The sequence below is a fragment of the Lynx canadensis genome, chromosome B1, assembly GCF_007474595.2.
Source record: "Lynx canadensis isolate LIC74 chromosome B1, mLynCan4.pri.v2, whole genome shotgun sequence".
Classification (NCBI taxonomy): domain Eukaryota; kingdom Metazoa; phylum Chordata; class Mammalia; order Carnivora; family Felidae; genus Lynx; species Lynx canadensis.
In genome coordinates this window covers 117,175,564-117,188,663 of record NC_044306.2, presented here as the reverse complement: position 1 = coordinate 117,188,663, position 13,100 = coordinate 117,175,564, and the positions used below count along the sequence as shown (strand labels likewise).

At 38.9% G+C, this 13,100-nt stretch overlaps 1 protein-coding gene across 3 annotated transcripts in view; it reads right to left on the bottom strand.

Moving 5' to 3' along the window:
- Positions 1–205: 205 nt before the first annotated feature.
- TBCK (TBC1 domain containing kinase) overlaps positions 206–13,100 on the bottom strand; it is a 231,502-nt gene continuing 218,607 nt past the window's right edge. For all 3 annotated transcript variants that reach the window (XM_030313307.2, XM_030313304.1, XM_032592924.1), the window contains exon 26: positions 206–518. In XM_030313307.2, coding sequence (XP_030169167.1) covers positions 408–518 — 111 coding nt within the window. In that variant the 3' untranslated portion in view covers positions 206–407. The remainder of the gene's footprint in view (positions 519–13,100) is intronic.

Sequence of the window (13,100 nt, the reverse complement as noted above, 5' to 3'; positions counted from 1 at the left end):
CTGCAACCCCCATTCAGTCTATGTTTCTAAATAATACCTTTGTTAGGACTGTCTGTTCAGTGCAATGGGAGACAGCTTTTTCAGTGGAATTGAGATTTCTTGATAATGCTAAATCTGCCTTGTCAGCTGAATTCCTCTGGCTTTGTGCTGCACTGCGGTAAAAATACATGATCGGATTTCACTGTTAAGAAAATTCTTTCAGCAATACATGTACAGTCAAGTTTATTGCCTGGATAGCTGAGCATGTGGGTTATGAGATTTAAAAAAATGTTTCATGACAAAACTTTATGGAAATGCAACAATCTGGAAGTCTAGTTCTGTCGAAGAGAGGTAAGGCTGTGAAGAGTTGTGCTGTTGAGGGCTGATACCACTCTGTCCTTTTGACTATCACACTCTTTCTTGGTTCTTCATATTTGAGGAGACGGGACAGTGAGGAGGCCTGTTGGCTTGATCTTATTAATGCCGCCATCGAGAATACATATTCTTGGATATTTCATCTTCACAAGGTGAGCTGCGAACTGGAAAAAAAAAAGGCCAAATTTATAGAGGATATATAAAATCTGTACTTCTCTAATTCCAATTGATTTCTCAAGCTGTGAAAGACAAAACTTTTTTTTATTATTATTTTGAGAGAGAGAGAGAGAGAGAGAGAGAGAGAGAGAGGATGAGTAGGGGAGGGGCAGAGAGAAGGGAGAGAGAGAATTCCAAGCAGGCTCCGTGCTGTCAGCACATATCCCTATATGGGGCTACATCTCACAAACTGTGAGTTCATGACCTAAGCCAAATCAAGAGTCGGATGCTTAACCAACTGAGTCAAATAGGCACCCCAAGACAAAACTACTTTCATAATACTATTGCTGCCATTGTTGTATCAATGAATCATTAATTGGGTTTTTAATGTAAATCAAATAACCATTTAACATGTTGACAGCTCTTTATGCTTTGGGATAAATATGTCTCTTTTGTTCTCTTTTAAACTTGTTGGGATAGGCAATAAATATACATGATAAATATCCAAACAATATAAAAGGTATATAGTGAGAAGTAAATTCCTCCTACCTCTCTTCTCAGTTTCTCTTTCCAGAGGTCATTAATATCACTATTTTTCATGTATTCTTCCAGTGATAGTCAAAACATTCTCAAATCTATTTGACATTTGAATAATTTTTGACATTACTGTCAACTTATTAGTTACTGCAATTCCATATATAATGTCCCAGAGAGGGCCCATAACCTTGCTGTAACATGTTTCTGGAGCCACTTCAATGAACAGTTTGAGACCATAAACTTGGAATGAATTCTAAAGACCGATCTAGGACATCTTCTAGATGGCTAGTGTCTGAGTGTCTGAATCTTGATTTTAGCTCAGATCATGATCTCACGGATCGAGCCCCCCACTGGGCTCTGCACTAACAGCGCAGAGCCTGCTGGGATTCTATCCCTTTCTCTCTGCTCCCCTATATCTCAAAATAAATAAATAAACATTCAAAAAAAGTTATCAAGACATCCACACACATCTCCTTGACTTGGTCCATGTCTACCTATCCAGAATCATTGGATACCTTTCTCCATTCCCTCAACCTTATGATAAAGCAGTCCTCAACTGCTTGTCAATCGCAATAAAAATGAGATCACTTTAGGATTCAGAGCATTTTGGTTGTGCAAGTTTCCCTTTGTTGGGAATAGTTATCATTTCCCACCAGCTCCAGGATATCTTTTAGTTCTTCCTCAAAAGCCACCTACTTACCCCCCACCAGCCTAATTTCTACTTATGTCCCTACTCAGGCAATTTCTTCTCTACACATTAGGTCTCCCTTACAAATCCCCTCTTCTCAGCCCCCAAAATTTCTTGGGCAAATCTCTGTCTTTTGCTTTCCATGTTTATTTGAGTTGCTCATTTAAGAGCCTGCTTTCTCTACCAAACTGTAAACTCCCCTAGGACAGTGAGACTGTTCTGTTTCCTTTTATCTCTAGCACCTGGCACATGACAGTCAAAATATGCTTGTTAGACTGGACTAAAGTCTGACAAATGACATATAACCTGGCGCAAAAGGATGAAGGAAAGAAGGTTTTCTTGGACTCTGGCCATTCTATTTCCATTTCCTCCCCTTGGTGGTGTCCTATTCCTCCTCCTTGGGTATTTGTGTCCTCACATTCTTTTCAATTACTTTGTCATAACCTAATCTCAGATCCTTGAAGAAAAATGAATAATGCCTATTGACAGTGCTACTGGGAGTATCTGAAGCCTAACAGCTGTTAAAGTCTTGAGCCAGCAGTCTGGAGACCTTACGGTTCAATAGCTGAGTGGTTTGGTCAGGATCAATTCAAGGCCTCAACCCCAGGTATTCCACTTTATTTATTTTTTTAAAAATTTTCTTATCGTTTACTAATTATTGAGAAACAGAGACAGAGCATGAACATGGGGGGTGGGGCAGGCAGAGAGAAGGGGAGACACAGAATCCGAAGCAGGCTCCAGGCTCTGAGCTGTCAGCACAGAGCCTGATGCGGGGCTCGAAGTCACAAACTGGGAGATCATGACCTGAGCCCAAGTCAGAGGCTTAACCGACTGAGCCACCCAGGAGCCCTGGGATTCTGCTTTATCGATCTGGCGCTCAGGAGTGTGATTTTGTTGTGGTGATGGTGGTTGTTGTTTTAAACAAACATCACTAGAGGATTCTAAAGCAGGTAGTTTGAGGACAGTATCTTGAAAAATAGCAACTAAAGCCAAAATGATGACGGTACCAGTAAGTAGGTGGTATAGATGGTGCTGGACTTGGATCTTTAACAATCGTCAAAACTACTCACAGAAATGGATCTTAATAGTGCTCCTTAATAGTAATTAATGTTGAAGAGAAATAGTGCATCTATATTTCAAAAGGTATCAAGTGAGCTAGACCACTAATGTGAGCTGGTCTTCATGCTGTTCTTGCTTATTTTTCTTTGAACCTAAGTCCTTACGAGCAGAGGCACCGGATTCATCTACTCTGAGTCAAGTGCAGGCAACATGATCGCTGATACTGTATGATTACTGAAACATCTTTGCTTCGTTCTCCCACATGCAGCAATACAATTACCATGTAGGCCGGAATTCTAAGATAAACATACCATTACTGAAAAGACCTTGTGGATAAGCAGTCTTAGCATTCAATACTTTCAAAACACTGTAGAAGTCAGAAAACGAATAAGGAAGGACTGACTACTGCACATTTAAGTAATCTCTGAAACTATGCTGTAGATCTGGAGAGAGTTCCCACTGTTATTGTTTGGAGGGACATAACAACTAGGCTGCTGTTGAGCTGGAAACGGTAAAGGCAAAGCAGGCAGAACTGAGCGCTTTGGAACAATTAGGGCGTCGCTATGTGGGAGGTCTAAGAAGAAAAGTAGAAATGGAATACAAGGAGATGGCAAATGTTTAGGTGCCTTGAAAAGCAAGGCTGTGCTTAAGTGAAAGAAAAAGCGCCAGCGCTGAGTTTTCAGGTTAAGATTGTGAGTTCTGCTCCTGGGCTTGCGGCTGCAATTATCCATGTTAAATATCGGCCCCTAACAGTGAAGGCACGACTGCATCTTTTCCACTCCTACCAGGGCAGCAGTTCCTCGTCTCCATCTATTCATTCATTTCTCAAACACTGTAGTGAGCACCTACCACATACCAGGCACTGCTGCAGTTTTTTGCAGTGTTTATAGATCAGAGAAGGAGGTAGTAACTGACAACAAGTAGTGTGGCGGTTATAGAAGTACAAGGGGAGGGTACGTTAAGGGAGATTTCCCCCCTCCCCAGCCCTCTTTTATTGATGTGACAGCCACAAGTGTGGATCAGATAGTATTCTCTGTGGCTGTAGTCTGACAGGTTAGAGAGGAAAGAAAGGGCTGTGAATGCATAGGGGTGGTTTCCACAGCGTGAAAAAGCCACATCACTCATTGAGAAGATATGCGGTGGAACAGAGGAGAACCAGGCATGTAGCGTTCTGCGTTTCGTCCATCTTTGACTTCATCTGGCAGGGCTCTGGCAGCTTTCGGGAGTTAACATACACATTTACTGGACTTTGGTGATGAAGGATCTAGAGTAGCTTTGCAGCTGCAGCTGAGGGAGATGCCCGGCCTCAAACAGAAGTCACAAACCTAGACTCGCTGAGCAATATCCTTGGCAGGAGTGGGAGGATATCATAGTGGACCAGTGGTTATGGAGCTTTTAGAATCATCTGAGTGATTTTAGTAAACAGTGATATCCAGACCCCCTCCAGATTAGTAAGAAGCAAAATTTCTGGAGTACAGCTCCAACACTGGGTTTTGTATTGAAGCTTCCCAGGTGATTCTATTGTGTAGCCAGCACTGAGAATCATTTTACTGGATAATAGGGTTCATTTGCTAGTCAGGTTTGTCTGAGACCTCAAACTGTAATTTTTATAGGTATACTCCTGCATGGAGAGCAAGTCACTTTTCACTAAAAGAGACTGTCATGTTTGTAGGGCTGGAGTTTGTGAGGCCAAGTCCTATGTGGAGAGAATGGGGTTCTTCAAACTGCACAACCAGCTGAGATGTATATCCCATGTGGAGTTGGCAGGATCTGGTATTTGCTGGGATAGGATTTGGGGACCCAAACACTACAGAGGCAGCTGCATTTCTTGTGGGTAGTACTCCCATGTGGAGAGGGCAGAGCTCTCACATTTTTGTCATTCCTCTGGTTAGCAGGATCTGGTGGTGCTTTTCATTTCTAAGGCTTAGGTAGGTGCACCTCAAAACAGTGCTGTCTGAATGTGGCAGGCTTTTGTTTGGTGACACTCTGTTTTATTTTCTCTCTTTCATCTTAGCTTGGATTAAGAGGCTGGTACACTTACTTGTCCAGTGGAAGTCAAGTTCTATTGTAGGAGGAGAATGAGTGGAGAAAAGGGATATTCTGGTCTGCTACAGAGTAGTATAGCTTAATTAAGGCCAAGAAATTAAGGCTGAGTATGGGTAAGATTTAACAGGAGCACAGAACAGGATCATGTTGTTTCTCACCTGGTGTCCCAGGACACAGGTTTGGGTAGACCCCACAGGCAGCTAAGAAAACTGGAGTTCTGCAAGATTCTGAAAGGAGCACACTGCAGGACAATTAAGTTTCTTTATGTGAAACTTTGGCCTTGTGAGTTTTAAGTTTGTAGTGGGAACTAGATAATTGCCGGGAATTTACGAACACTCTGGGGAAGCTCAAACTGAGGTATTTTTCTCTCTTCCATTTTATTTGTCCATTCCTTTCCTTCAAAATACTGCTAAATTTAGGATATGAAAATATTACTTTTGGTTGGACATAGAACTGAATAAAGGAACTGGCCAATTATCCTGTAATGAACAGCTGTGGTAATTTCATTTTCTTGGTTTTATGGATGTGAGGTTGATGCTGAATTAGTCCTATGTATTCTTTTGACCCCCTGGAATGCTGAAAATATGGTGTCCATTTAACATTTCTGGCACTATGTGGTTGGGGTGGGGCTGATACCTCTTGAAAATTATGCACCTATTTCTAAGTTTGGCTGAAGAACTCAATAAGCATGAGATGAGAGAAGATGAGAAACAGAAGAATATGGGGTGATTTCTACATCTAGAGTACAGAGTGGCCTGGGGTTAAAAATAATCCAAGTGTTGCCCTGTCCTGATTATTTAAGAAATTCTGAGATCATTAATAAAGGTCTGTCTTGATCATTTGAAGGACTTATCTCTGTGATCCCAATTAGAAACATCAGAGTTGTGACAAGGAGTAGTAGGACGGAGGTAGGCATGACTTATCTAATACTCCACTGATCTTTTCCCTTGACAAAGGAGTCAAGTATAATTTTGAAGTGTCATTTTCATTTCAATCCTTGTTATGTTTCTTCCATAACTGAGATAAGTGTTCTGTCTCCTGCTAGTCTTCTGTATTTAGATATTTTATAGTGAACACATTTATTTTCTTAAGAGTACTACATAAGTTTACTTTTTTTTTCTTAAAAAATTTTTTTTAATGTTTATTTATTTTTTAGAGACAGAGTGTGAGCGGGGAAGGGGCAGAGAGAGAGGGAGACACAGAATCTGAAGCAGGCTCCAGGCTCTGCACTGTCAGCACAGAGCCCAACTTGGGGCTTGAACCCACGAACTATGAGATCATGACCTGAGCTGTAGTCAGACGCTCAATCAACTGAGCCACCCAGGCGCCCACATAAGGGCTTACTTTCTTTTATTTAAAAAAAAATTTTTTTTTTCAACGTTTATTTATTTTTGGGACAGAGAGAGACAGAGCATGAACGGGGGAGGGGCAGAGAGAGAGGGAGACACAGAATCGGTAACAGGCTCCAGGCTCTGAGCCATCAACCCAGAGCCTGACGCAGGGCTCGAACTCCCGGACCGCGAGATCGTGACCTGGCTGAAGTCGGACGCTTAACCGAGGAAAACAGTGTGGAGGTTCCTTAAACAACTAAAAATAGAACTACCATATGATCCAGCAATCCCACTTCTAAGTATGTATCCAAAGGAAATGAAATCTGGATTTTGGTGTTTGTACCCCCATGTTTATTGTAGAATGATTCCTAATAGTCAAGATATGGAAACAACCTATGTCCATTGATGGATAATGGATAAAGAAAATGTGTGTACACACACACACACACACACACACACACACACGAATATTATTAAGCCATAAAAATGGAAATCCTGCCATTTGGGATAATATGGGTGAAGCTGGAGGAATTATGCTAAGTGAAATAAACCAGACACATAAAGACAAATACTGCATGATTTCACTTATATGTGGAATCAAAAATGGTCAAACTCATAGAAGCAGAGAGTAGAATGGTGGTTGCTAGGAGTGAGAGTCTTGGGGAAAGGAAATGGGCAGATGTTGGTCAAAGGGTACAAAGTTTCAGTTATGAAAGATGAATAAGTTCTGGAGATATAATGTACAGCATAGTAATCATGGTTAAGAAAAGTACAATAATACTGTATGGTTTACTTGAAATTTGCTAAGAAAATAAAGAAAGAAAATGGTAACTATGTGAGGTGATGGTATGTTAATTGGCTTGTGATGATCATTTCATAATGCATACACATATCAAAATGTCAAGGTGTATACCCTTAATATATACAATTTCTATGTGTCAATCATATTTCATTGCTGAAAAAAGATGACTACATAAGGTGTAAAACTGGTTTTCACAGTAATAACATCTAATAACAATTAGGTAGTGGCTACCATATACTCTTATTTGACTCACAGAAGTAAAATCAGCAGCAGGGCAAAACCAAAAAGGTGAAGATAAGGTCAGTAATCATCTTATACCTTACCACAGGCACTTGTGACAAGTAAGGAGCAGAACAGTTAATCACAGGGTATTAATGTGGAATATTATATGGAATAACATACTAGACCTGTAACCATACCAGAATATGGTTAATTATGCAATGAGAAAAACAATGGGAGCATGTACATCAACAATCATTAAATGGTCTAGGATTTATTATGTTGAATTAATTAAAGTTTTATCTCTTCATTTCTTTGCAGAGAGCCTATTCTCTCTTGAATCCACTCCAATCAGACTTTTGTCTCCATCACTCCCCTAAAATACTCTTAAGAAGATCAGCAATAATCTCCACTTTGTCACACTGCCAAATCCAATTCTTAAGACTCAATCTGAGTCTGACTTGATCCATCATTATCATCTACACAATTGATTATACCTTCCTCTTTTCAAAACTCTCTTCCATTGGCCTTCAGTATACCAATCTCTCCTCATTTTCTTACCTCATAAGCTGATCTTTCCAGTATCCTTTGGTGGATTTTCCTTGTCTCCCTAACTTCTGTCCCACTGCTATCTTTTGACTTCTATTCTCCATCTCCCTTCATCCCCAAAGTGATTTCATCTAGCCCCATGGCTTTAAGTCCCATCTATACACTGATGACTTTAAATTTGTCTTTAACCTCTTCCCTGAACTCTAAACTCATGAATCTGTTTCCTCAATCTCTTTACTTAGATGTCTAATAAGCTTCCCAAACTTAACAGTTCAAAGGAAAACACACGATTTCTGCTCTATCTTTACTTCTAAACTCCTCCCTGAAAGCTTCTCCATCTCAGGAAATGGCAACTTTACTCTTCCTGGATACATATTTCCTTTTTGTCCTCTACCAAAGTATCATGTAGTCTCTAACTTTCAAAACATACTCAGAATCTGATCACTTATCACCGCCTCTGCTATTGCCACACAAGCCCACGCAATCATTATTTCTTCCATAGATTACCACATATTAGCCTAACTGGGCTCTCCTACTTCCCTCCCTGCCCCAATGGTCTATTCACTACACAATGTGAGTGATCCTTTAGAAAATGTCAGTCAGATCATATAACCTCTCTTTTTCAAAGCACTTCAATGGCCTCTTGGTTTTATTGTTATTTTTTTAAATAAAATCTAAAGTCTTTACCATGATCTACAAGATCCTACATGATCTGAAAATCTGCAAACATTTCCTCCACTCCCCATGTTCAACTCCTTTAATCTCATCTCCTAGGCCAAACTACCATCACCTCCTATTTAGATTAGCAATAACTTCTTGTCTGACTGCTTCTGTCCTCACACCCTACAGTCTTTCATTATGAGGCAACCATAATGATCTATTAAAATAAAAGTCAGATCATACAAAACTCTTTGTTCCCCATGTTCTGGTGACTTTCCATTTCCCACAAAATAAGAGCTTCCCTGATCATCTTATAAAGAAAATAAGCCACCTAGCACTCTTTCCACTCATTCTTATTTTTTATTTCAGCATTTATAACCCATTGATACATATTTACTGACTGTCTCTTCCAAAATATTGTAAGCTCCATGAAAGAAGGGACTTTGTTTTATCTATTACTGTTTCTCCAATGCCCAGAACAGTGCCTAACACATCGATAGCATTTGCTCTAACATCTACTGAAGAACTGATTCATTCATTCAACAAATACATTTTGATCATCTACAGTATGTCAGGAACTATGCCTGGCACTGGTTATACTGCTTTATTGCCAGTGGAAAAGGGGGAAAGGATTTTAGGCAAATAGTAAGAAAACTATCTAATTGGATCTGGTAAGAGTCAAATACTAGTTTCTCTTTTTCTGTACTGGGAGGGTCTTTCTTCAACTCTTGTATAAGTTGAAAGAGGTAAGATCATTTTTAAAAACAGTGCTTTTAAAAGGCATCTATATAAAAGAAACGCAATTTATACAAACAATATTGATGAAGTTTATAAATATGTAAATAATAAACTCCTGTGTAATAATTTTGCTGTAGAAGTCCACAGAGCAGTCAGATGAGGGTTAATTTCATTTCCAGTTTCATTTCCATAGTTTAGGAACTGAAATAGATAAAAGAATTTGAAGAGGATGCAACAGAAGTTTCATTTTCTACTCTTGGGCTCCATGCTTGCTTCTTAGCTCCTGTTCACTCAAGCTTGGCAGTTTTTAGTGGTATGTGGACAACTTGAGACATACGTGAAAAACAAGGTATGTTAATAATTTCATGTGCAACTATAAATTTCTCTTGTCTTTTCTATCTTACTTTCTTATATGTAATTCTAAGAAAATCTCACAGGGATTAAAGGAAGAGAATTCAAATTTTTTAAAGTATACATTGTGAATAGAAATGGCAAGAAAATATTTCCTCAAGGCACATGATATCTCAGCATAATATAAGCCAATGCAACTTCTATTTCATTGTTTGCTTTGTTGAAATCCCAAATACACATTTCTCCTTCACATGTCAAAATGGTGTTTTCCTTTCTTCCTCTTCCATTTTCCTTTGATCTCGTTTTCTTTGTTGCTCTCCTTTACCAGTAACTTGCACCAAAGCAAATTTTAGTTTATAATGGATACAATGGAGTTTTACAATTAATTTCTTGAAGCAAATTTAAGTGTCATACACACACACACACACACACACACACACACACACACACATATTGAGAGAGAGAGAGAGAGAGAGAGAGAGAGAGAACACAAGTGGGGGAAGGAGCAGAGAGGGAGAGAGAGAATCCCAAGCAGGCTCTGCACCCTCAGCGCACAGCCCGATGCGGGGCTCTCCAACCCACTAACAGTGAGATTATGACCTGAACCTAAGTTGGATGCCTAACTGACTGAGCCACCCAGTCGCCCCTAAGTTATATTTTTTTAATGGTCTTTTTTTGGTCTTTTGACCATATGTTGTTGAGGCCATCACCTGGAATTTGTCCTCCATTCTAGAATAATGCAATTATATAAGCTATTACATTTAATTATAGGAAAGAAAAAACCTACCTTTTCCTGTATTATAAAATACTAAGTGTTTATTTCATAAGTAGAAGGATTCTGTATATACATATCCCATTTTAACTCCCTGAATTCTAGTCTGAACCTCTAAGTCTTTGACTGGTATTTTTATACTCGTGTCCCATTAGCACTTCAAACTCAGTATGTCCAAAATTCATCACAATCTCTTCAAATCTACTTTCTCTTTCTACTTCTGTTAAAGGTATCGGCTACCTTCCCAAAAATCCAATTTGGAAATTTTAAAGTTACCTTTGACTTTCTAAACAAAATGTTGAAGCTATTTTTGACTTTGGCACAAGGTAAAATTAGGCACATTCATTTAGGCACAAAGCTGTGTTACTTTTGTGATTGTCTTGGATCTGTTCCTTCTTTTCCATTCCTCTGCTCCTACTCCATTTTAGATCCTAATTACTCTTGGATTAGTTCCTAAATGGTTCTTGTGCTTTTAGTTTTCTCCTTTCCATTTGCCTGGCACTTTGCTGCCCACACCTAGCATTATGGGAGACCCTCAGGAAATCCTGAGATCTCTAACACTATTGTGTAGAGAATTTTTCCTTCCTAAAGGCTATTGCCCTTAGGCAAGGTGATTCAAGATCTGTGGATCCTTTCCAAAGAATAGTTTGCTTATCTATAGTTAGGAAGGACAATATATAGTACCCAAAAGTTCTTACTGAAAATTTCATTTTGATAATATTAAGTCTAACATTTCTTTGCATTTTGAGGACAAAAGAAATTTTTATTCTAAATTTAGGCTTCCTTATTCTTTATATAAGTACATGTACTTATTTATACGTAAATTAAAGATTAATGAGCATATTGTCTTTTAGTGTCCTGAATAAAGAGAAAAGTGTGATAGAATGTTACCAGATGCTTTGAATCACATAATAAAAGCAGTGAGGCCATTTCCCCAATGTTCTTTTGAAAGCTGTGGGGCTTTGGCTATCCATCTCAGACAAACTCCTATTTTCTTTTCTCCACAACCAGGAGAATTTTGCTAAATGAAGGTTTAGGAACTGTTTAAGCAGTGGGACCTTGAAAGCTTGAGAGAAAAGACCAGCATTAAGGTAGCTTCTGGGAAGAACCTAGCATTGAAATAGACTAGGAATGTAGAAAGAGTGAAATTCTTTAACTGGTCTCTGGTTTTCGGTGCTTAAGAATTTCTATTTTATTGGGATCAAGGGCAAAGGAGAGGGAAGACACTAAAAGCAATTTGCCAAATGACTTTCTAAAATACAGCTGATAGTATCACTTTCCTTCTAAAAAAACTTTTAATAGAGCCCCACTGCTAAAATGTACACTCCTTAGCATAGCATTCAAGGCCATCTATTTTCCAGACTCTTCACCTATCTCTCCAGCCTTGTCTGCAGCTAAAAGGCTCTTCAAAGAAGCCCTATGCTTTCCAATCAGCATGTGCTATTTCCTTTGCCTGGAATATTTCCTCCTGACTATGGCTCTCCTCCCAATACATTTCCTTAGTGAATCCTACTCATAATTCAAGGTCTAAGTCTATGATCACCTTCTCCAAGAAGCTTTAGGAACCCTTCATTTAACTGGAAGAAACTTTTTCCTTCTCATTGATATTCTAGAACTTTAATTATAAATTTCACATAGTGCATGCTACATTCTGCTTTGAGTTAATTGGTTTTATACATGTCTTATCTTTCTAACTAGATTGCAATTTTTTTGAGGGCAAGGGACTATGTCTTTCTCCTTTGTGTTTCCTCATAATAGTTTCCATCATGTAAGCACTTAATGTTTGTTGTCTTGAATTAAATTAGTAGTTATTAGTATTTTTTTCTTTTGTCATCCTCTTTTACTAATTTCTACAAATGCACAGTCTATAGCAAACTATTATTTCTCATGTGTTCATTCATCAAATACTTTTTGAACATTTATAGTGTGTCAGGAACTATGCTTGGCACTGGTTAAACTGCTTTACTGCCAGTCTTAATTAGTCATTAATTCAAACACCAAATATCTATTGAGTGCTTTCCACTTCAAAGGCACTATGCCAGGAGCTGGGAGTACAACAATGAATATATTATATAATATAATCCTTGTCCTCAATGAGCTTGGAGTTCAGATGGAGATGCAGAGAAGTGTAGTGGCAATAAAAATGCCATTTGATAATTGCTACAGAGTCATCATTTACAGCTGTATAAATTGTGCCTTGCTTGAGAGAACCTGGAAAAGGGCTAAGCGGAACATGAAATGTAACCCATCTTCTCCTTTCCAAGCTTTGTGCCCTTACATGGTGCTGTGTGCCCCTAAAGAAAAGATGAGTTTTGATCTAATGCACACAGAAATTATACATATGGTAGTGGTCCCAAGTAAGTAAAAGATATCCTATGAGCGCTTGGGAAGGGTACTTAGTCCCAAACATGAGGAGTTAAGAGAGTTCCTTGAAGAAATGGTATATAAACAGTCTTTTAAGACAAATGGTAGTTACCCAGGTGAACAGAAGTGGGAAAAATGTTCCAAATAGAAATAAGTACGAAAAGACAGTATATAGGGAACTACAAGTAGTTAATTATGGCTGGAGTCTAAGAGGGTGAGACAAGAGCAGTGAGGGATGAGCTTGGAAAACTAAGCAGAGTTCAGATCATGAAGGGCCTTATGAATCATGAGGAGGATATGAATTTTATTTTGAAAGCAACAAAAAGTCACAGAGGCATTTGTGACATTCATCAGATTTATATTTCAAAAAGCTCACCCTGGTTGTGGGGTAGAACTGGGGGAAGGGGACTGCAGGCAGGAACAGTGGAAGTTGCAGTGAGTCAGGCATGAGGTATTGGTGGTCTGAGTTAAGAC